Genomic DNA, 22,484 nt, shown 5'->3' with positions numbered 1-22,484 from the left:
ATTCAGAATCACCATCTTCATTGACTTTGGCGCATAATTCAACTCCCTGTATTCTCCTGTTTCAAAAAAATAGCTTCCCAAACAACACCTCCCCCATTCTTTCGAATTCAAGTGACACCCCCTCAACACCTTAAAACTCATTCAGTACCAGCCAATTCTAAACCAAGTCTGAAAAGACATATAAAAACGTCTTTGGGAGTGAATGACACAATAACACAAAAGTTAAAGCAAAATATTATACAGTTCAGACTTAAGCTGTTCCTCAGTCAATGTGGCCCGGTGGTATGATTGATTGACTTTGATTTTACGTTTAAAGTCTTTTCTTTCTGGATTTATGGAACCTAAAATGCCTTTTCAGGCCTTTATGTAGTCCTTGAGTGTGGCGGTGATCTAAAAACGTTTGCTTCATCAAAACTCGTGGAATGGAGTCGGCAGAGCCCATATGGCAGTTGAAATGGCCTGATTAGCAACTTTCCATGGAAATCGATATTTGAACCTGATTAAGGCAATTTACAGATTGCCGACGACTTCAACCGGGATTAATTCACACTTGGATGAAACATCAACGCCCGTGTGAGTTTTGGCAGCATTCTGCGCTCGCATTTTGTTCTCGTGTTGAACGAGTTAATTAGTTCACTGGATAATTTCTTGAGTGTGTGGACTGCTTGAAATTCTGCTAATGACAGAGAGCAGCAGTCAGCAACCACTGATGAATGCAAGGGGCCACCGGGTTTGAAACATATTTTTGAAATACATCTTTATTTAAACGCTCAAACACATGAATATCACTCGTTACAATTGAATTATTGTCACGGTTTCATGTGACGTGTTCTGTTGTGTTATTATTTAGTCTGCAAAGTGCTTTGTTACAGCTGCAGCTGTTGTTACATAAATAAAGATGTCTCATATTGTATTGTATGCAGCGCTTTATTCTGAAATCTTTATTCTGCTCCTGTTTACTTTTTCAAATCATCACTTCCTTGGAAGTCACAATGTCTCATCGCTGGCGAGCCACTTTTAGATCAGACCCGCGGGCTCCTCCGATAGCCCGCAGGCACCACGGCGGTGACCCCTGACCTTGAGGGCCTTTTACTCCGGCTGTGATTTTGAAGCGTAAAAACAGGACCATGAATATGTATTAACTAAAACAACAAACAAAAACAAAAAAACAACAAAATACGATTAAACTGAGCAAACGTGGTCTTATTGAGAGTGAGGTGAATCGTTGGGAGATTTCTCTTCATTCCAATGCAACTTGCATCGCCCCAACTGATAAGAAATCTGTTCGCTCGTTGTTAAGAGTGTTCCCATTTGTCCTTGAGAGTATTGTTTGGTTTTGTTGGCCACAGCTGTTCACTCATCTGAGCACCTTCGGTTGTCAGCAAAGTATCCCCCCCCCCCAACGTTTCTAGGGGGGCCTCGGTGGAAACGCTGTTGACTTGCTGTCTTCACAAGTATGCTAACAAGCTGTCTGGACATACAAACGTTATCGCCGTACAACTCCCCCGCCCCCACCCGACAAATTTTGCCTGCCGCTCCATGTCCTCCCAAGACACTATTTTAATAACGAAGCCGCACATTTTCATTCGGGAGACGTGGAAATGCGCCGTGTGTCACTGGCCCTTGTGAAATATGGAGAAAGAGTTGGAACACACACACGCATGCCCGCACGTGCTGAAAACAGAGGTAGGCAGGGGCGGGAAAAACAAAAAAACTAAACATCAAACATGATTTGACTTTCTTTCTTTTTTTTTTTTTTTTGTGGCAGATTTAGTTCAGACAGCGTGATTCCCTACGGATCACGGTGAGTGCCGGCAAGCAGACGCGGCGCAGGGGAGGGAGATGGAGTGAATGCTGTCAGAGCAATTGCTCTTTCATGTGTAAAGGTGACAAAAGAAAAGAGTGGAAAAGGTGCATGACAGGAGGACATTATGCAAGAGTGAGAAGAGGCAAAGTGAAAGGGGAAAAAGGCAGCAAGAGAGGCCCGATGCAAAAGACTCGGCAGGGTGTTCCTGATTCAGCATACTTGTAAATCTGATGGTATCGTGCAATAAGACAATTAGCGCGGTGTGGCCGGGATCATTTTATACCTTCCACGAGACCTGCCCTTGCACGTTAAAATAATGTGTTATTGAGCCCCCGGCTGCTTGCGAAAAGAACTCAAGTATGGTTATGATATCAATACTCAGGATGACCGTCATTGACTGAAAGTAACACTTGATCAGTGTCGTCACACAACACATTCTGACTCTTACTCTCACGTTTGCTGCTTTATGTTGAAACGGTTCGCTGTCTGAGAAGTGTGGGAGTCACTTGCTTCTCAGCGATGGTGTCAATGTGAGTGCGAAAGCTCATCTGCCGCGATACGTGACCTGCGATTGACTGGCTACCAGTTCAGAGTGGAGTTCGCCTTTTGCTGGAAGTCAGCTGGGACAGGCTCCAGCTCCCCGCGACCCTGAACAGGATACAGTAAGTGGTGGAGAAAAGGGATGGACGGATGGGTGTTGTTCACAGTTCCTCTTTGGTTATATGGCTATATTCGATTTCAGACAGCAAACAAAATATTTGTAATATATATATTATATATTTGTAATATATATATAATATATATATTTAAACTAAATATTTGGAAGTGTTTGGTAAATTAAGAAACATGTGTCATGATAAGGTAAAATAAATAAATGTGAAATGTGTCCTAGTGCTCGCACCATTTATTACAGGACAATGCACATTCATCGCCCTCTCCATGAAACTGCTTACCCCTCCCCTCCCTGCTCATTACCGGTGACGGTATTAGCGCATCTTCAATCTTTGACTTTTTAAAACCACGGTCAGCCATCAAACTGGTCATCGGCCCATGCCATCTAACTACGAGTACTGGTCCAAATACTCAAGTAGCAATTACTGTGCACTTCATTCGCGTTCATCTCCTGAGGTGGGTAACACTGTTCATGGATGCGATCGATTACATAACAAAACACTTAACTCCGACCTTCTCAAAGTGCTTCCTGAATAAAAATAATTAAAAAAAAGACAGATGCTGTGAATATTGGGCCTTGCAATTATAAAAGGAGGCAGAAAAGCAGCTAAAATGTGAAACACTGACAATTGTTATACATTCGGGTTCTTTGACAGGCGAATAATAATAGAATGGGGGGCCGGAATCATGAGGCCGGCTAAGATCCACACACGCAGGACTCTCCGCGACGCGCGCACGCGCACACATGCTGGAGGGTGAGTCAGAGCGACACTCCTCCTGTGTCTCACACACACATAAACAGTCTCCCAGCAGAGCCCCTGCCAGGTTATATGGAGGGATGGAGTGTTCTGAGTTACAGCCTGCACAGTGCAGCCACTCGCCATAGCGGCACCATACAGAGTCCATAAAGCATGATGGATGGCCTATCATCATTTACCACTTTGGTGACTTCTCAATGCTGTCACACCCCGCCAAGCGCACGCCAAAGAGGCGACGCATACAGCCAAAGAGACGGGGCGCACAAAGGCACGACGTTACGGCGAGAACCGAAAAAGGCGGACAAAGCGACGCTAAAAGGGGGATCGGAGAGCGAGAGAGAGAGAGAGAGAGAGAGAGGGAGGTAGGAAAAGCCAGTGGGCGAGAAAAAGAGCACGTGAGAGAGAACATTTGATGAAGGAGCATTTTTTATTATTATTATTTTTTTATTACGATGTTTGCTTCAATGAATACACACCGGGTCACGTGCAGAACATGCATACACATTCATGCTCTGGCGCAAAAGAAGAGAGCGCTTCCCTGCCCCTTTTTTCTCTTTGGATGACAGCAGCCCACACACATTCAGGCTGTATTTGGAGCATGTAAAATCCACTGTCTCCTCTGCTCTCCTCTCCGCCTCTCCCATATCACACCAGAGGGAGGGACGGGGGTGGGGGGTGGGGGGTGGGGGTGCGCGAAAGAGAGGAGAGGTGAGGAAGAGAGCAGATGTAGCAGGTGAGAGTTTAGATGCCAAGGCGGGTGAGGTATCAAACGTAGCGGAACATTCACGGCGGACAAAGTCAATGAAGTCGTGCAATGCGGAAGTCGGGGCAAGGGTGACGAGGGACGCTAGCATTCATCGTTGCAGGTCATTGTCGCGCGAGAAATCATGAGGCCGCAGTTCAAAGAGCAACAGGGATCAAAGCATTGTGGGGGCAAAAAGCGGTACAGTACCAAACTTTTGTGGATAAAATATTACGCTTCTACCAAGTATTATTGTATGGTTTTAATACATACCGAAGATAAAATCTTAAAAGACTGCTCATATTTTGGAGGTGCTCGGATTCACTTTTCAAATGGACACGCCTACTGAATCCAGCGTGACCGTAGCGGTCACCACTTTGGATATCTTTTGTTTTTATATTTTGTTAGCTTCTTAACAATGTCATATTATTATCATCGTATCATTCAAGTGAAAATGATTCGTCTGTCTTCGTATAAAACAACGTCGAAGAGTGGTGAGAGGAGAAGGGAGGAAAGACACCATCTCTGGACAATGTCTATTGATCGCCACCCAGCACACATCAGCACAACTTTCCCAAATTGCTATTGAGAAGTGACCTGTAATGCAATTACTGGCCAATGCGGGGCCTTGGTTGCCATCAATTATTAAAAGCTGCCGGGAGTCGTGGCCCGCTATCCCGGCTTTGCTGGCGTGTTGTGTCATTATCACATCTGCCGACCACAAGCTTCACCAGCTGCTACAACTGTGTCTGGAATACGATTTTCCAGCAACGTTTCCTTCTCTATCCAGCTAATTACTCGACATGGCCAAATCAAGAGACTGAAAATTTTCCTTTGCGGCATCATCAGCAAAGATGCGATGGGCAATGTGGCAGAACGTAGGTTGAGTTGGACTTCAAACATCCGATATTGTATTTAAAGTCGACCAACAAGCATTCTACAATGAGACCACACCTGCTGTGACTTTAACCCTTTTGTGCACCCTGTAACCTGATAACACGGTCAGCTGTCCACGATAGTAACCGCTGTCCCTCAAAGGGTTAACATAGGGTGGAAGAAATGTGACTTTGGAGTTCCAGCCTATAGTGCGCTGGTGTCAAACTCAAGGCCCGGGGGCCAGATCTGGCCCACCACATCCTTTTATGTGGCCCGCGAAAGGAAATCTAACTTTCATGATGCTTTCTAAAATCTCTACCAAAATTTCAAATTCTCATTTGTAATGAATAAGAGTGATACTGGAAGCATTTTCTTGTTACCAAACCCCTCATTATAGTAACTTCAACAATCGGTGAATAAACTGTTATTCTTGACTTCTTGATATGGTTTCAGCCAAAATGGCCCGGGACGAAAATGAGTTTGGCACCCCAGCTACAGTGTGTCCTCCGCCTTATCCAAAGCAGCTCCCCTTTGTGATCTTGCTTTGACTCCGCTTTTTGGCTGAGATTTCTGAGTATTAGAAACGGGAGAAACAAAACGACGTGAGTTTTGTCCGACCGGATACTCGAGTTTGAGAGACTACCCCATGTGTGTATACCAGAAACCATATGTGGTATATGTATGGTATTTAAAATTAGCACCCGAATTGATAAAAAAAAAAAAAACATGCAACGGCGGTAGAGACGCGTCCCTATGGAAGAAAGCGCACGTAAATTGTTCATTTGGAACTGACACTGGGTAGTCCACGGACACACTGCCCATTTCCCTCTCCTAATGAGATTAAACAAACCGCCTAGATGATATCATTACACACACTGTAATGTGACCCGGTAACGTAAAGGTGTCTAATGTCGCATCGGGGTGATCAATCTATAGACCCCAAAGGCTACAATGCAGCACTTTTGAAATGAGTCGTACCACCGGACTACACTGTAAAAAGAAGCGGCGCCTCGAGACGGATGACTCTTTCTTCATTTTTTCTCATTACAATCTGCTCAAACTCCACTTGGTAATGGGAGGTTGTAACACCGGGCCTAAAGCGCCACCGTAATGAGGTCATTCGGACGCGAGATGACAGAAGACGGCGTTTACTCTACAACCGCGGTCATCTTTGTCGCTTGGATGGCATCGCTTTCATCGGTCCCCGCCTGCGTCGGAGGGTTGAACCAAAAAGAAACCGCCGCATATGGTGGATGGTAAAAGCGCCACAAGCTATCACACTACCGTGGCCTCAGAAATGCGAGTTGTGTGGTGATATCCGGAACACCCTGTAACTGATGATGGGCGGAGTTAAAAATATGATCCATTTACAGGTACATCGTTATTTCAGAGTTGTATTTTTTTTTCGTTTTCCTCTGCAGGTGCAAGTTTGAAGCGTGATTTACTTTTCAGCAATAACGGATCCAACGCCGGACTTGATCACATACAGTATGTGATGAACTTTGAACTTTAGTCATTGAAAGGGGTTTTCAGTGGGCTGCAACATTTCCAGGACGTTTCCAGAAACTTCCCTCTAAGTTTCATACCTGTCAACTCATACGGTTTAGCCATAGTTCATACGGATTTTGTGGTGAATCTTACGTATATGGCCGTATCGCATATATCATACGGATTCTGAAAGTTTCCGTCCGCCCCCCCCCCCAAACAGGTAGTTCCGTCTGCTTTTGCCCAGAATGGTGCGAGTCTACTCGAATGCTTTCATTTCCAAAGTACCTAAATATGAATGGATGCTGTAACTTCGAGCCGATGGGTCAGCATTTGGAGTTGGTGAAAAAAGTAACGCAGGAATACAACTCTGAACACAATAATGCCACAAAGTAGAATGATGATTATACATTAACCAGACATTGTATTATGGAGATCTACAATAAGTATCATTGAAAATTTCGTGGGTTTTTTTATGCCGTTATTTTGACATATAAAATGCTTTGGTATGTTATAAGGATTTTTTGCTCTTTATAAGGATTTTTTTGGTAGTTTATACAGGTTGGCGCTCCGAAAAGCTGACAGGTATGAAGTTTAGCTGTGCAATTTTAAAACTCGGGACTGCTGGACTGCGCCGTGCTGTACAGGTGCTTTCTATTGGTAACTAATCTTTTTTTTTTCTCCTAACACTTAATTATGCGTTCTTCAACGTAAATATACAATTACAAAATGAAGGATATGAATAGATAAAAAAAAAAAGTTCACAAGCCCAAGCGTAATTCATCGTGATTAATTCCGGAATGACACACAGTATCCACTATTTAATGCCAAGAAAGCAAGTGCATTTCTTTTCATACTTATTCAAATCTAACTTAAGTGGAGCATGCAAATGTAGTCGTGGGACCACATTAAAAAATATCTCATCAATTAAAGGCTTTGTGAAATATGCAACAACCCATTTCAAGGTGCAACACATGCTAAATGGGCAATTAATATTTTTTTAACTGTCAGAGATTTTCTCGGACAAAGTTAAAGAAATGACTCGGCACACAGGAAAATTGTCTTCAATATCGGCGGGAGCGGATCTCTGAGAGCGAACGACGGTTAGTTGCTCCGCGATCACACTCTCAGTGCCGCCACCGCGAGTTCGACATTTTATTGTAACATATGCAAAATACAAGAAAAACAATGCCCCCGATGTTTGCATGCCGCACCCCGGTCCGGCTCCTCGGTAGTGATTGGTTACCTGTTTTTCCAACTTGAACCACCAGTACATTGGCGCCTTTTCTGGCTGGTCTACATCGAATTAGCATGTTGTAGACTTTGCGAATGGTCAATGTCGTCTGGGCGCGACGGGTGTTCTCAACTCGTCTTTTGTTGCTCAACCGCTGTTCCCGAATTATTCATTCCCCTTTTGTGACCGAGTGTCGCCTTCTCCCCTGTGGTTGTCCACCTGTATTGACGTGCTAATTGTGGACTTCAACAGTCCCCCGGCCAGATGGCCGGCGCCTGTGTGTGCAGGCATTTGGGGGTGCTGGATACGCACCCAAACGCTTCAATGTGCCCAAATTAAATGAAACTTTAAACATGATACAATTTTGCTCATAGATTCCTCTAACATTAACCCAGTACAAAAAAAGGATTCCTTTTTAAATGTCTTTTTCTTTTTTTAACTCAAGCACTCTTAAGGTAAAAAAAACAAAAAAAAACGATCTAACATTTCAGTGTGATATCAGAACAAAGTCATTGTCCCAATAATATCTCTACGCCAATGCGTTCTACTCTTTCAGCGAGACAAGCTAGCCACACTCGTCAAAGAACAATTGACGCTAATGTCTGTCTGATTCGTAGTCGTCGTGGAAATCTGCAAAAGTTGAATCGACGTGACTTCTTGAATGTTAAAGAACGATCACCCTGAACTCAAAACCTATGCATTATTATTATTTTTCTTTTTGGTGTCTGGGTGTGCTCACTTGCAAGCTTCCAGTTTTTAGACGACCCCGAAAGGCTAACGTAATTACGGCAGCGGAGCGGCCTATCAGGAACAACATCCTTGAAGCAGAGGGAGAAGCTGTCGGTGACTCCCTCTCACCTTCCTCAGCGAAGAGAAAAAAGTGCGGAGGCTCCTAAAGACGGACGACAACATCACAATTTTACCAACCCGGGCGGGATTATCACCAACACTCTTGACTACCAGGCAAAGCTGACCGCGCTCGACGAGATGATAACGAGACATGAAAGTCGAACGAGAGATCCCACCAGCGGATACAAGAAGGAAATCTAAGACTGCCTTTCAGAAGGTGCAAATGGAGGAAGGAATTGACAGCAGCATGGACTCTTGCCGATACTCGCGGGAAGCGGCGTCTAAAAATCATCAGCAAGAAGCTCCACTCAGGCAGCATTAACTCGACCACTTAAAACATACAAATGTCTTGTCTCTAATTTTGACAGTCTTGCTTGGAAAAAACCCCTCACTGTACTTCACCAATAAGGTTTGCAAACCTCATTTTATCTTCACTGAGAGAGTTTTCTGGGGATTAAAGGTGCAACGCATTCAACAGGCAAACAAATCCAGTTGCCTGAATTCAACTTTTTGATGTGAACACAAAGAAATGGGGATGCTATGATATATATATATGTATATATCAGAACACCGCTCGCATAAAATTCAGAAACATGATTTTCGAGCAGGGGTGCCCGAGTCCGATCCTCGAGAGCCCCTATCCAGCCTGTTTTCGATTTCTCCGTTTTGCTCCAGGACCGGAGTTGGGCACCCTCCTTCTCGACTAACTGTCCAGTTCAATTCCTGTGAATTTGCACAGACTCCCAGAAGCAGTGAAAGATTTCCCAATGGCAAAATTCATAGATTTCCTTTTTTTTTTTTTTTAATAGCATTTGCAAGAGAAATTACTCTTCCATTGTATTTTATGGAAGCATTGAAACGCATCGCCGCATAGTGCGCCTCTTAAAACGCAGATTTTATTTGGACCATGGCTATTGTTTATTTATTCCCTCTTGGCAGCGCTCTTAACTGTTGACTGCTAATAAATTGCCCATCAGGTCTTTGGCTGTATAAAGATGTGTGTTCTTAAGGAAGCGCACATCCTTATGGATGCCAAAAAGGCGGTGTTGTGTTTTTGGCTGGGCGCTTTTCTCGCATCACTCCTACCACATTCTGTCAAAGAGCAGTTTCATTAATCGGAGCGTTTGCGTGAGGCAAACGGTTTTCTTTCGGAGAAGGGCGATTCGAATAGTTGATGCGGAGATGACGGGGAGAGAGGGAGGGGATGATTTAGCTCTTGAGGCCTGTGGCATTTTTCATGTGGACGTGCCGCCATGACCCTTGCACACTGCGCCCCCAATTTACATTAATGATAGGGAGGGTGTCATTTTTGCACACTGGGTTGGGGATGGGGTAAAATTGCATTTCAGTTACCACCAAAACTCCACTCAGTTCGCCCACTTCACCCAGGGAGCCCGGCAGGTATTGACCAAAGTGGGCGGGGGGGGGGGGGCTTATCGAGACAACGTTGCCATGAAACTGGGTCACAGGAGCCAATCAATGTCATAGATTTCTTTCCCTGGCATTCTGGGAGAGAGGCTGCTTCGGGTGGTGCCGTTGGAGGAGTTGTGGCGGAGGAAGAAGAAACCAATCAGTGGTTATAGAGGCACGTCACCAACATCTCTCTTCCCACTTGGTTTCATCAACCTTTTCCTCTTGCCTGCTATTCATTTGCCTTCCCATCTTTTTTTGTTGGTATTTGTTTGCCTCCGGGCTGAAAGCGGGCATGTGTATGTGCACTACGGGCGCGCGCGTTGATTGCATGTGGGTGTGTATGTGTTCTGAAATGACGCATTGATTCAGAGTGTTCCATATTTTCTTCTCACTGTTACAATACGAGTCCATCAACGGTGTATTAACCCCCCCCCCCCCCCCCCCATCCACCCCTGCCCCCGCACTCTCTTTCCATGAGTATCAGGTTGTTCAATGAAAGTGTTTGTGAAGAGATTTGTATTACCGTTACAAGAGAAGTCTTTGCGGGGGTGAGTGAGTGCATGTCATGTTGGCAACGGCGGTCTGCATTGTGTCCATGTACAAAGTATTCGTTGCAGCATAAGCACACACGCTTCTTTGTGTAGCATGTGCGGGATTGTGGTCCACGTGTTATTATCCATCCTTCCATCCATTTTCGACTCATCCTTATTAGGACTGTTGGAAAGATGGAGCCTGTCCCAGAAATGAGCCGGGGTGTGGCAGGGCACATCTAGACATAGAGCCAATCCTACTCACGTTCACATATTTTTAATGAAGTGAATTTTGGAATGTGGGAAGAAGCCAAAGGAGTTCCCTAAATGTGTTTGAGTCAACGCCGGATTCACGAGCGTTTGTTTCTGCTAATGAATGCAAAACATGGATAGCCTTCCAGAATCAACGTTTGACCATTTTGAACACACGCTATACTATAGACCGGTACTGTTGATAAGCCACCCCCATTCTCCTCCAACAAGGTTTTTGTAAAACTGAACATTTGAAAATTCATGGAATGCAAATGAAAATTTATAGAACAAAAAAAATATATTGTTTTGATCTCCGAAACATGCTAGCCTTTATAGAAACAGAGAACGTTAGTTCTGGTGCTGTTAATTTGAGGCCGCTGTGGCATAAACCCTGCATTGGGTGGTTGTGGCCTCATAAATTTGTTGAGAATGAAAAATATCATCTTGAATGCCATAGCACGGCGCACTGTGACCCACATCGACATGCAGACCTACACACGTGCGAGCTTCCATCAATCAATAATAATCATCCATGTTTTAATGCTGTTGGCTAATTGTGGAACCGGATCAGGGGATCACAAATATCACAACACGCAGATTGAACATGCGGACCCGTTTGTTAATTTACTCAACCCACTTTTACACAGAGCCTGGATGACAAGATTTTGACTGCTATGTATTGTTGTTGGGTTTTTTTTTTTTCATACACCGCACGCACGCTTGTTTGTTGTAAATGTACGTGCTGAACCATATCTACCCTGTGCTTCTCCAGGGAAATTAAAAAGCAAGTCAATCACTTTCAGAGCATCAGATTGACTTTTTAAATCAGCATACATCTAGCAGTACAATTGAATGTGAATTGATTGGGGCAAGACCGGCGCTTGCTATGCTGTTCTCTAAATGAAAGATTCCATGTTGATATGGGTCAACGATGCAAAAAGATCTCCCTGCCAGAATAATCGACACCCCATTACAGTTGTGCCGATGTGTTCTTTCAAGCAGCATCGTTGAAATTCAAACGGAATGGGATTCAAACTTGGGAACAAGGTTTGTTTGGGGTGAGCCCCGCCTCCCGCCCTAAAGTCAGCAGGGAAAGGCTTCAGCTCACTGGTGACCCTAATGAGGACAAACACGAGAGAAAATGGATGAAGGGGATTTCAAACTTGAGTCCGTGACTGACTCTGTGTTGCTTATTTACCTTCGGTCTCAACTGGCACCACGCGTGCATGCATGAACGACCGCACGCACGACCGCACGCACGCACACACACTCGCACGCGGAGCCTTCAGTACTTTGTGCTGCGCTACGGCAGCAGCCTACAGCCATGCTTACAGGCCATTTCCACGAGGTAGTCTAATCCCCTTTACTCCCAGCTCACCTGGCAGCCAAAGAAAGAAGGCTCCCAGAAAAAAACTTTTTAAATATAAAGGTTGGGAAAGCAACTTTGATGATAAAAAGCGCATCAGGACGCGAAGTGAAGGGGAAAGAAGCTTTTAGGGGGGTGGAAAGGGATTTCATTTGCAGGATTTGGGTTGTGTTGGCTTGAGAGAGGAGGGATTGATGGAAACTGGAGGGACGGAGAAAACAAACAAGGTGGGGAAAAAAAGAAAAATAGGGAAGAGTGAGCACCATCACATTTCCTTCTGCCCTTCTTTGGCTAAATGCTTTTGACTAATTCATGACTTTCACCAAGGAGGGAATGGTTTTGGTTTTTGGCTATGAGAGTCTTTATTATTTTACTTGGGTGGATTATGCCACAAAAAAAAACAAACAAACAAAAAACCCCACAAAAAACAAAGGTAACTGATTTCCCCACAACTTTACGCAGGTGCCAGATTGACATCTTTATTATCGTCAATGTCATATTTCACTAAAGCCGGCTTCGATATTATTATATACATTTGCTTTAGGATGTCCTTTACTGCCACCTACAGGACTGGAGTGGACAGGTATTCATCCATCCATCCGTTGTCAAATCTTCTTTATCCTCACTAGTCTATCCCAGTTGACTATGGGCAGTAGGCAAGGTACACCCTGAACTGGTTGCCAGCCAATCGCAGGGCACGCATTGACAAACAACCATTCCGGCTCACAATCACACCCAGGGACAATTTAGAGCGCTCCATTAACCTGCCGTGCGTGTTTTAGGAATGTGCGAGGAAACTGGAGTACCTGGAGAAAACCTACGCAGGAAGGCCGGAGCCGGAATCAAAGCCTGCACCTCTGCACTGTGAGGCGAACGTGCTAAACAGTCGTCCACCGTGCCACTGACAGGCTTTAGGAACAGTAGATCCTTTGAACCAATGGTTTCCATTTCTCTTGGATGATCTGCAGCAGGCCTCTCTTAAGGTATACGCTTGTTTATTTTAAGCTCGTCCTCGATCAATTGCGAAATTGAGAGTGACCCTTTCCTGGCAAAAGCGTTGCTCATTAGCATTTGCCCCTGGAGCCAAGTTGATTGCAAATGACCGTACAGGTATGTCGACGCTTACATTTAGATGCTATGTAGCACGCAAGCACATCTGTGAATAGTTCCATTTGCCATCGCTATAAAAGACAAAACATCAGTCACAGCAGATTTGTGAACAAAAAATAAATAATTCTAGTTTCGACCAAATATTTAATCTCTCTCTGTATACGTCGGTCTCTCCCTCTCTGTTTCTTTCGGAAAAATCCGCCACTGGGAAGTGGGGGGGGGGGTTAAAAAAAAAAAAAAAAGAAAGCACGGAGCCCCACTCCTCCGCTCTTCTCGCTGCACGTCTGTGATGTCATAATCACTCACATCAAAGGCTATGCGCTCAACACGGCGACTGTCAGCTTCCCTAGAGGCGTCATTAAAAAACGAACGCAGCAAAGCAAGCCAGGCCTGACAGAGACACATCAAAACTTCCTGACACGTACGTGTGCAAGTTTGCGCGCCGGCATATGAACTTGACTTGCATGTGTACGTAGAAAGATGCACGCGCACGAGTCCACACTGTACATGGCAGAAATGAACTACAGCGATAAATGCAAAACTCTGCATCTTAAAATCAATGCAATGCTACAGTCAAATACAATATACTGCATATTATCCCCCCCTCGGACCCCCGTCCCCGCTCACACATTGAAATGAACACCCTCCTCCCTTGACAGTGTCAAAAATCCCTTCTACTGTCACGCACCGGCGACAGCTCAACATTCACACGAGACGGCGTTGGTGCGCGTCGTACATGACTGCGAGCATCTGCAGCCCATGAACATCTGTCGAGGAGACGCGCTGCATCGGCCATGCACAGGACGCACAGCGTGCGCTTTAATGTACAAATCGACGTCATCCACGCACCCGCCGGCTTCTCATCCCCTCTCCGTCTTTCCCTCGCACGCTCGCCCACACGCGGCTGCTTCGAACCCACGCGCACGGGAGCGCGCGCGCTCATTTACACAAACTGGAGGACGGAACTAAAAATAGTAGGCCTATGATGTGATGCTGCGTGTGGTTTCTCCCCGTGGGTTTATATCTGTGTGTGTGCGTGTGTGATTGTCAGAGTGACGAGAGAGGGAGAGCAAGAGGACGCAAAGCGAAAGGGAGGCTCTGCTCGTGTCTGCTGCACAGTCAGTGATAAACACAAAGTGACAGGCGTGGCAAAGATGGTGAGTCCCCTTTGATTTGAAATGAATGTCAGGCATTTGTATGTGGGGAAAAAAAAAATGAATACACAAGTGGCGGCCCGAATCTAACATCTCTTGGTTATGTGTGGCCTGTTTTCTTTGCTTCCGGGGTGACATCGTGCTCCGCGTGTACTGTAGGACTTACCCCTGGAAGGGTCTTCTGCTCGTGCAATGCATTCTGGGCTTTCAGGGCCGACTCCCTGGCACAGTAGGTAAGGAAGGCGCAGCCTGAAACACAGCAAAAGAGAGACGTAATTATATCATGTGAGCCGGGGACAAAGAGAAAGCGACAGACGTAGGCGGGTGCTCCAGCAACCTTCGGCGAGAGCTAAAAACAAACGCAGAGCACCATTATTCCAATCAGGAATACGGAATATTCCGCGCGTGACGGCAGCGCAACACAACAGCAACTGAACAAAGGCGACGTTCTCCTATGCATGAGCGCCGTCGAGTCTGCACGCAGAAATTAAGAAGGCCAAAATATCTGCTGGCTTGCAGATTTGCGCAATGTGCCACGTGAGAGCTCCTCCGCCCGAGAAACGCGTCAGATGTGACGGAGCTTCCCGGCTGCCAGTTATCCATTCGCCCATCGCGCTCTTCTGGCTGCTGTGACACAGATAGACATTTTCCCTGACAGCACCCCCCCTCCCCCACCCCCACCCTTTTCTTCCAGTCTTCATTTGTCCAACTCTCACTCCACATGTTGTTCCAAGACTACCCACAATCCTCGGGTTTGTCGGCACCTGGGCTGACGTGAAGATGGAGACGCGGGAGGTGAGGCAGAAGAAGAAGCCGTGGGGAACGCGGGAGCCTCTCCCTCGCCATCCCATCATGACAGCGAGGAGCATGCTAATATCAGAGGGCTGACAGGCTGTCAATCTCCACATCTAGGGAAATGATTCATGGCAATGACAAATGAATAAAACATGTCCACACGAGGCATCACCAGAGGCGACGGTGACATGATTCAACTAGACGCACACAAAAAATAAAATAAAAAAACCTTAAAAAGAAAGATTTTGTTCTGTGCCGTCAACGACTCAGCAGACTGGCTCATTCTGGTTGCACGCAACATGTTGTCATGGGCAACTCCATATAGTGCACGTGGAAGTCGCGGCCACCCTTCGGGAGGCTTCGTCTTTAACTTCAGGTCTTACTGATGGTAACCCACAAGGCAGCTGCTCTTGTGGGTGTTTTCAATTAACAGGCCTTTCACTCGTTAGGCGAAATGGGAGCCGGCCTCTGACAGCTCCGCTCCTTCCTTGTCCTCTTTGGGTCTGTCATGTTAAGTCAAACATGCAGGTGGCATACCCGTGGAAACGTATCAATCGCCTTTTCACACAGATGACACTTAACTTACTCGCATGTATGCTAACGTCATGTTCACTATGTTCAGATACGGAATATGGAATGGAATGGATTTATTGTCATGCACATGTCACCAGTACAGTTTTCAACCCCCCCTCCATGAAAGGACAGTGACACCAAGCGAGGGAGAGAAAAAGTTAGGGCTGACGGGCCAACAGGCGGTGGTCCGATTCTTTAAATGAGAAAAGGAAAACAAGGAAGGGGAAGAGGGGGGGGGGGGGGAGAACAACTGCTCATGTTGAGAAGAGGGGGGGGGCACTGTGTGAGATCTGGGAAAAAAAACCAAGAGACAATACAAGAAGAGACAATACAACAGAACTGATCGACTTGAGCATGTGAGAGGGTTGTCAATGGAGGGAAGTCCTGACAGTATATATACGCTGTCCCAAAAATGTCGACGCACTGCAGTTCAACTACTGTTTTGTGATATTAAAACGGTGACCTGTACAATTGATTAAAAAATCTTTTCGAAAGTAAAAATAAACAACTGAGATGTCTTAAATGTTTTTTTTTAATACTTTGCTTTTCAGTTTCCTCCATGAACATTGGTAAAGTAATTAAAACGAAGCCAGTGGAGATCCAAAACGTTCGCACAGATCTGTGTACGGGGCACATAATCAAAAGATTTGAAGGTAAAACAGACATCATGACACAAGTGCATTGTATTCCCATACGCATTGAGGTGCTCAAATGCAAAGCATCGAGTCTCACATATACTGTACAAAGAATGACAGTCAACAAACATTCAATTTACCCTCATTGTCACAAGTCCGATGCTTGCGGGGGCTTTTCGAATCTGACTAAGACCAATATTGGCCCAGGAGAGAGAAAGAGAGACGCTGTTTGTTTCTGATGTCAATGCTGCCAATTTGGTTCCCCATCACTTCAAATTCAAATCAACTGCGGCGCAGAGGCGATCTGAGAGGATGCGCGTCGTGTGCGCGTGCCTATGAGGGAAAGAGAAAGAGAGCAGAGAGTGAAGACGGGAATGGGGAGAAAGAGTGAAAAAATGAAAAAAAGGGCCGGGGGGGTGGGGGGGGGGGAACAGAGCGGGACAGTGGCAGCAAACTGCGGGGGATGCTCGGTATGGGAGCAGGAGAGAAGGGGAGAGTGGAGATAAGATCAGCGAGCGTCTGTGAACACCCTCCCCCCGTGTCCTACACTTGTTGCTTATCTCAACTGGCGCAGACCACCCAAAGGGAGGCATCGCCGCTGAGGGGGTGACAAAGCGATTGACCAAGGATCGCTTCATACATGCTCAGTTAATGCGAATGGTTGTCCGTGTGTCGAACTGACTGCCATTCCAAGGCGTAACACGCCCCTACCTGCGACCCAAAGGAGGACGCCAAGCAATATAATTTTTTTTTAAAATGGGTGGACGGATAGGAGAGAGTAAATGTGCTCACACGTGAATCAACAGAAAATGCATGTTTATGGTTCCCACTTGCTCAGCCATCATCGGACTTGCTGATAATCACTCAGAATGTCATGCATGTTCCGCAGGCATGTTTTTGAATGACAAAGAAGGGACCGATGGTGTCCCCGGATCAGGAATTGAAACATTCTATCAAATAAAATACGTATTGTTCTGAAAAAAAGCCATTATGGGACACTTCCACCTTGTCTGACGAGAGACAAGCACCGAAAAGTCACACCTGCCAGCAGAGAATATGTCGCACATTCATGACAGCGCGTAATGTTTCTGCTGATATGAAAGTTTGCTTCCGACTTTTATTTGAATGTATGTCCATTCAAATGATAGAACGCTGATAAAATCGGTTTTACGGGGCGGATTTCAGCCCTGGAATGACAATTGCCTTATAAGCCACATGAATCCCCGCGCATCCCTCTTTGAATTACTGCTTCACACTGTTACTGGACACATGAATTACTTTTGGCCGTCCTGATCCGCCTCGGCGCCACCCAAGACCAGAACGCTAAGGGACAAGTTATTGCTGAGAATTCTCTAATTATCTCGTGCCCATTAATTCGGGCATTGTAAAAAAAAAAAAAAAAAGGCTGACATAAAAAGTTCCCTCCTGACACGCTCTCCTTTTATTCCCAGCTCCAGATGGGGGAGAAACTCCCAGTGATCATTTAAATATTTCAGAACATCTTGGTAAAAGCCTCAAAAGAGTCAATAGCATTAAACTCTTTATCCGCGGCGCAGCTGAACCTCCCCGATGCGCGGCCGCCGATCTCCGCCTCCAAAAACTTTGCCACGGAACTTCGTTTGATGTCGGCAAATTTCCGGCTGTCGAAGCAGATTTCGACATTGCGTGTCTGTTTTCTTCTGTTTTGTTCAAAGAGTCGACCACGGCCTGCTACGTGTATGCTTAGTAAATGCGAGTAACAAATGAATGTTCATCAGACGGGAAACTCCAATGGGGAAGAAACGGCACTGCACTGCGACATTTGATTCAAATCGGCAGAAACTATACAGTCCGTAAATGTCATTTACCGTATTGTCCACACTAAAAGGTGCACTGGATTATGAGGCGCACCTTCAATGAATGGCCTATTTTGTAATTTTTTTTCATATATTGGACGCACCGCAGGGGCGGCCCGGTAGTAGTAGTAGTAGTAGTAGATTTTATTTATAAGCGCCTTTCAAGACACCCAAGGACACTTTACAATAACAAAAAACACAAAACAATACGGGTTGAGCAGCGGCAGCCAAAACGTCCAGTGGTTAGCACGTCGGCTTCACAGTGCAGAGGTACCGGGTTCGATTCCAGCTCCGGCCTCCCTGTGTGGAGTTTGCATGTTCTCCCCGGGCCTGCGTGGGTTTTCTCCGGGTGCTCCGGTTTCCTCCCACATTCCAAAAACATGTATGGCAGGCTGATTGGGCGCTCTAAATTGTCCCTCGGTGTGAGTGTGGGCGTGGATGGTTGTTCGTCTCTGTGTGCCCTGCGATTGGCTGGCAACTGATTCAGGGTGTGCCCCGCCTACTGCCCGAAGACGGCTGGGATAGGCTCCAGCACCCCCCGCGACCCTAGTGAGGATCAAGCGGTTCGGAAAATGGATGGATGGATGGATGGACGCACCGCATTATAAGATGCAATCTACAATGCATCCACTAGATGGAGCTTTGCCCAAGGAAATGCCAACAGAACACTACACGACACTACACCCCGATTTATATATCGACGATCAGATGTCAGTAAAACTTATTTAATAAATCAGTGACACAGTTCACTTAACCAACAGTAAGTTATCACATTGACTCGTTAACATTGAACTAACTCTCTTGCCGCTGCTCTATTTCCGTGTTCAACTGCGAAGCCGATCGCCTTAAGTTTGAACTCTAGCAAGGAGCTATTTTGGGGGTTGACATATTACCGTAATGACCATACACAAGGCGCATCGGATTTTAAGGCGCTGTGAGCTTTTCAGAAAATGGAAGGTTTTTAGCTGCGCCTTTAAGTGCGGAAAATACGGTAATCTAAAATTAGGCCAATCCAAAATTGCACGCACAATCATGGACGTACGCACGCACGCACCTTGGTCGCACACCAAGCAACATTGAACGGAAACTGATTGCGGTAATGCAGAAAGTGCTACGGTTACATTTTTAATTAAAAGTGCATACGTATTCGAGTCGAATATCCTTGCTTGGATCTGATGTCAGACTGAAAAACAAAACAAGCGGGCCCTGTGAAGAATAGTAATTCAATAAAGTGAGCAGCGATTCGTCATATCCCCTTCACCTACACTGACCCCTCAGATCATTACTCACAATGCTGAATAGATAGTGGATAGAGGCTATTCCAGGGGACAAAAACCTTCCGACTTTCTCCCCGTATCGTCTGAAAATCTGAAATTGCCAGCTGTAAAGGCTGATTCAATAAAACCTAACTTTAAAGTCCACAATATGAACTTGGGGACGCACTACGCTATGTGTGAATAGGGAGTCCAAATAAAGAAAACTTCAATTACAGCTCAGAGCATACTACTTTTTTTTTTTAATTGTGTGAAACTCGGCTTGATATTCAGGAGCTGTTCCCATGACTAATGAACGCTGGTCCTCAGATATGATATGATTTCAGCTGAGGCAGGCAGAATTAAGGGGCAGTATTATGAACCATGAGGTGAATTCATTTAGAGTCAAATGGAATGGCGGCGCAGCTCACCATCAGGCGACGATATGCAAATTGCTCCAAGAAAGAATTTAGCCACACCGAGGGGAAAAGACCCATAATAAGAAACTTATAATGTGGGTGATGGGTGAAACTCCGAGCAACATGCGCACATCTGCCAAAATAATAATAATGATAATAATAATGATAACAATAACAACAATAATAATAATAATAGTACCGGTAATAACAATAATAAGATAGGATAAGACAACTTTTATTTGTCTCAGAATCAGAATCAGAATAATCTTTATTGGCCAAGTATGTAGAACACACAAGGAATTTGTCTCTGGCATTTCTTTCACAATGGAGAAATTCCCAATTTACAGCAACAAAATTCTGAAATGGACAAAGTAGAAAAGAAAAAGTATGCAAATAAATATAAATATCAAATATAAATATAAGCATAATAATAATGGGCGATAATTCATCATGTTTTACTTTGTTAGTTTGTTTTTGGTGTGAAATCAAAGCCCAAAAAGCGATCAGTGGGAAATCAATCAGCATTCAGACAAATTCTTCCATCTCTCTCTCTCTTTCTCTCTCAATCTCTCTCTTCCTTCCGGAATGTTACCATTTTGTCTATTTGGTCTGGTGGTTTTAAAAGGTCAGGATTCTCCTTGTAAATATCACCGTGAAATGGCTATTTAATTAGCTTAAAGGTAGCTAGCAGCCGCTTAATAGGAAGTAATAGTTTGTCCAAGGAGCTGATGTCCCATTCAGCGCATTTAAGACTCTGTAATCCTTCACAGGAGTGGCCTAGTTCTACTGTGTGAGTTTTTTTTTTTTTTTTTGTGTATGCATGTGTCAGAATCGAAGCGAGGTAGCAACAGAGGGAAGCAATTCACTTGTAAACCAGATAAAGGTGATTTTTTTTCACCCTTTCATGCACCCTGCCACCTGATAACACGATAAACTGTCCACTTTGGTAACCGCTGTCCTTGAAAGGGTTAATATGTATTCCCGTTCAAGAGTGGTTAATCCGTACGTACCTGTGACTGACTGAAGAAATGTACTGCCGAAATATACATATTTAGACATCTACATTGACGCTTATATCAAGATCTATACTTTAGGCTAGTAATGTAACATACTTGAGTTTAAAACAACGGATTGCCTCAAACCAAATATTCCCAAATCCATCCAAATTCTGTCCAGTCAAGGCCAGCTAATTAAGTGGGGAAAGCGAGACCCTGGATGGGTTGCCAGGCAATCACAAGGCAGCGCGAGAACAGATTCCGGCTTCAGATATGGGAACCAGCAGATGACCAATTACCATTGCTATAACAATATCGGCACATAAGAGTAAGATGTCATTCAGTGAATGGCTTCATAGCGTGTTATCGTTAAAGAGCCAAATCATTTTTCTGGTTCGATTTTGCAATGACATGTTAAGCTTAAATGCCTGTCAAGCACACATTCCAGATCACATATATTTACATTTTCATCAGGACGGCTTTTGAGCCCTGCATCCAGAGGATACATTATCATGACATCGCCGTGGATTTTCACCCAATTTTTACAGGATCACCCTTGAAAATACGCCATAAAAAATATAATAATAATAATAAATCCAACCTGCTCTATCAAAAACTGTAGGCAGGAAGCTGCCCGTAAATAAACCATGGCAAACTCGCACTGACAGAAAAAGACCCTTGAAATGGTGCGTGTATGTGCGCGCGTGTGTGTCCCTGAAGATAACAAGTGGCATCTCTCGCCCTGCTTCCCAGCGAGGCTGTCTCTAAGCTGTGCTAATCGATTGGCGAAGGAGGAAAAAGGGCGAGCTTTAATGTGTTGCATGTGAAGGATTTACTGGAGAGCAGAGCCTCGGAATCAATGGACTAGAAAATGCATCATTAGGATAGTGTCAAACACACACACATACACGCACACCGCCAACTTAAACCCATTCACTCCCCCTTTCTCCTCTGGTGCTCGTCCAGTGAGGGTTGGAAAGAGAAAACACACAAAATGGACTTGAGTATATGTGAGGCGCGCACCCTCACGTTGTAAAGTGCGACAATACACACAAAGCTTGGCTCCTCAAGACAAACGCGCGTGCGTGTGTCCATCCCAAATATCCAGGCCGCACAAATTGTCAACTCTTACCTCAGCCATTTTGTCAGCAAATGTTTGAGTGACCCAATTTTAGCTTCCCATTCTATGAATAATTAAATTCCCAACGACTCCTCAGGTGAACCCCCCCCCACCCCCACCTCACCTTGTTATACCGTACGTGGCCACCGCTGAACGGTGAAGCAATTGCAGAGCAGATCGGAAAGGGAGATTGGTGGGCATTTCTAATTTTTCTGCCAAACTCATTAAAGCTGTTTAGTATTTCCCACAGGAACGTTCTACTGATCACATCTGTCTTTGCCTTCTCAGAAATGAATCATCTTCCGACTTGGAGATGATTTCGCCAAAATGGGATAGAGGAGGACTAAAAATAGCGCAGTCTAAACACAGAACAATGAATGACATAGTTCTGATGTTGACTCATGCAGGGATTGAGACCTCAAATGACTTTGGTTACACGATATGCATTATGTAGTGTTTGTATGACTGACAATGGGGCGCAAAATTTAGCACGACATTTTATCCATCCATCCATCCATTTTCCCATTCGCTTTATCCTCGCAAGGGTGGCGGGGGGGGGGGGGTGTTGCTGGAGCCTATCCCAACTTCATGCTAAAAAATTCAAATCAGAT

At 45.1% G+C, this 22,484-nt stretch overlaps 1 protein-coding gene and 1 long non-coding RNA gene across 5 annotated transcripts in view; one reads left to right on the top strand and one right to left on the bottom strand.

Annotated features, from left to right (window-relative positions):
• The window catches only part of celf4 (CUGBP, Elav-like family member 4), an 82,498-nt gene that overhangs the window by 47,181 nt on the left and 12,833 nt on the right, over positions 1–22,484 (bottom strand). For all 3 annotated transcript variants that reach the window (XM_086117846.1, XM_086117844.1, XM_086117845.1), the window contains exon 2: positions 14,415–14,497. In XM_086117846.1, the coding sequence (XP_085973972.1) occupies positions 14,415–14,497 (83 nt within the window). The remainder of the gene's footprint in view (positions 1–14,414; positions 14,498–22,484) is intronic.
• On the top strand, positions 13,890–15,822 carry LOC147201609 (uncharacterized). Of its 2 annotated transcripts, none has more exons than XR_015101610.1 (3): positions 13,890–14,251; positions 14,408–14,481; positions 14,943–15,822. It is a non-coding gene; the product is annotated as an uncharacterized LOC147201609 (long non-coding RNA). The 2 variants fall into 2 exon arrangements; XR_015101611.1 differs by having other exon boundaries at positions 13,893–14,251; positions 14,983–15,822.

Source organism: Hippocampus guttulatus, chromosome 8 (assembly GCF_054856545.1).
Source record: "Hippocampus guttulatus isolate MCC_2025c chromosome 8, RoL_Hgut_1.0, whole genome shotgun sequence".
NCBI classification, from domain to species: domain Eukaryota; kingdom Metazoa; phylum Chordata; class Actinopteri; order Syngnathiformes; family Syngnathidae; genus Hippocampus; species Hippocampus guttulatus.
Note: the sequence above shows the minus strand (reverse complement) of the source record. Positions and strands in the feature narration are given on the sequence as shown.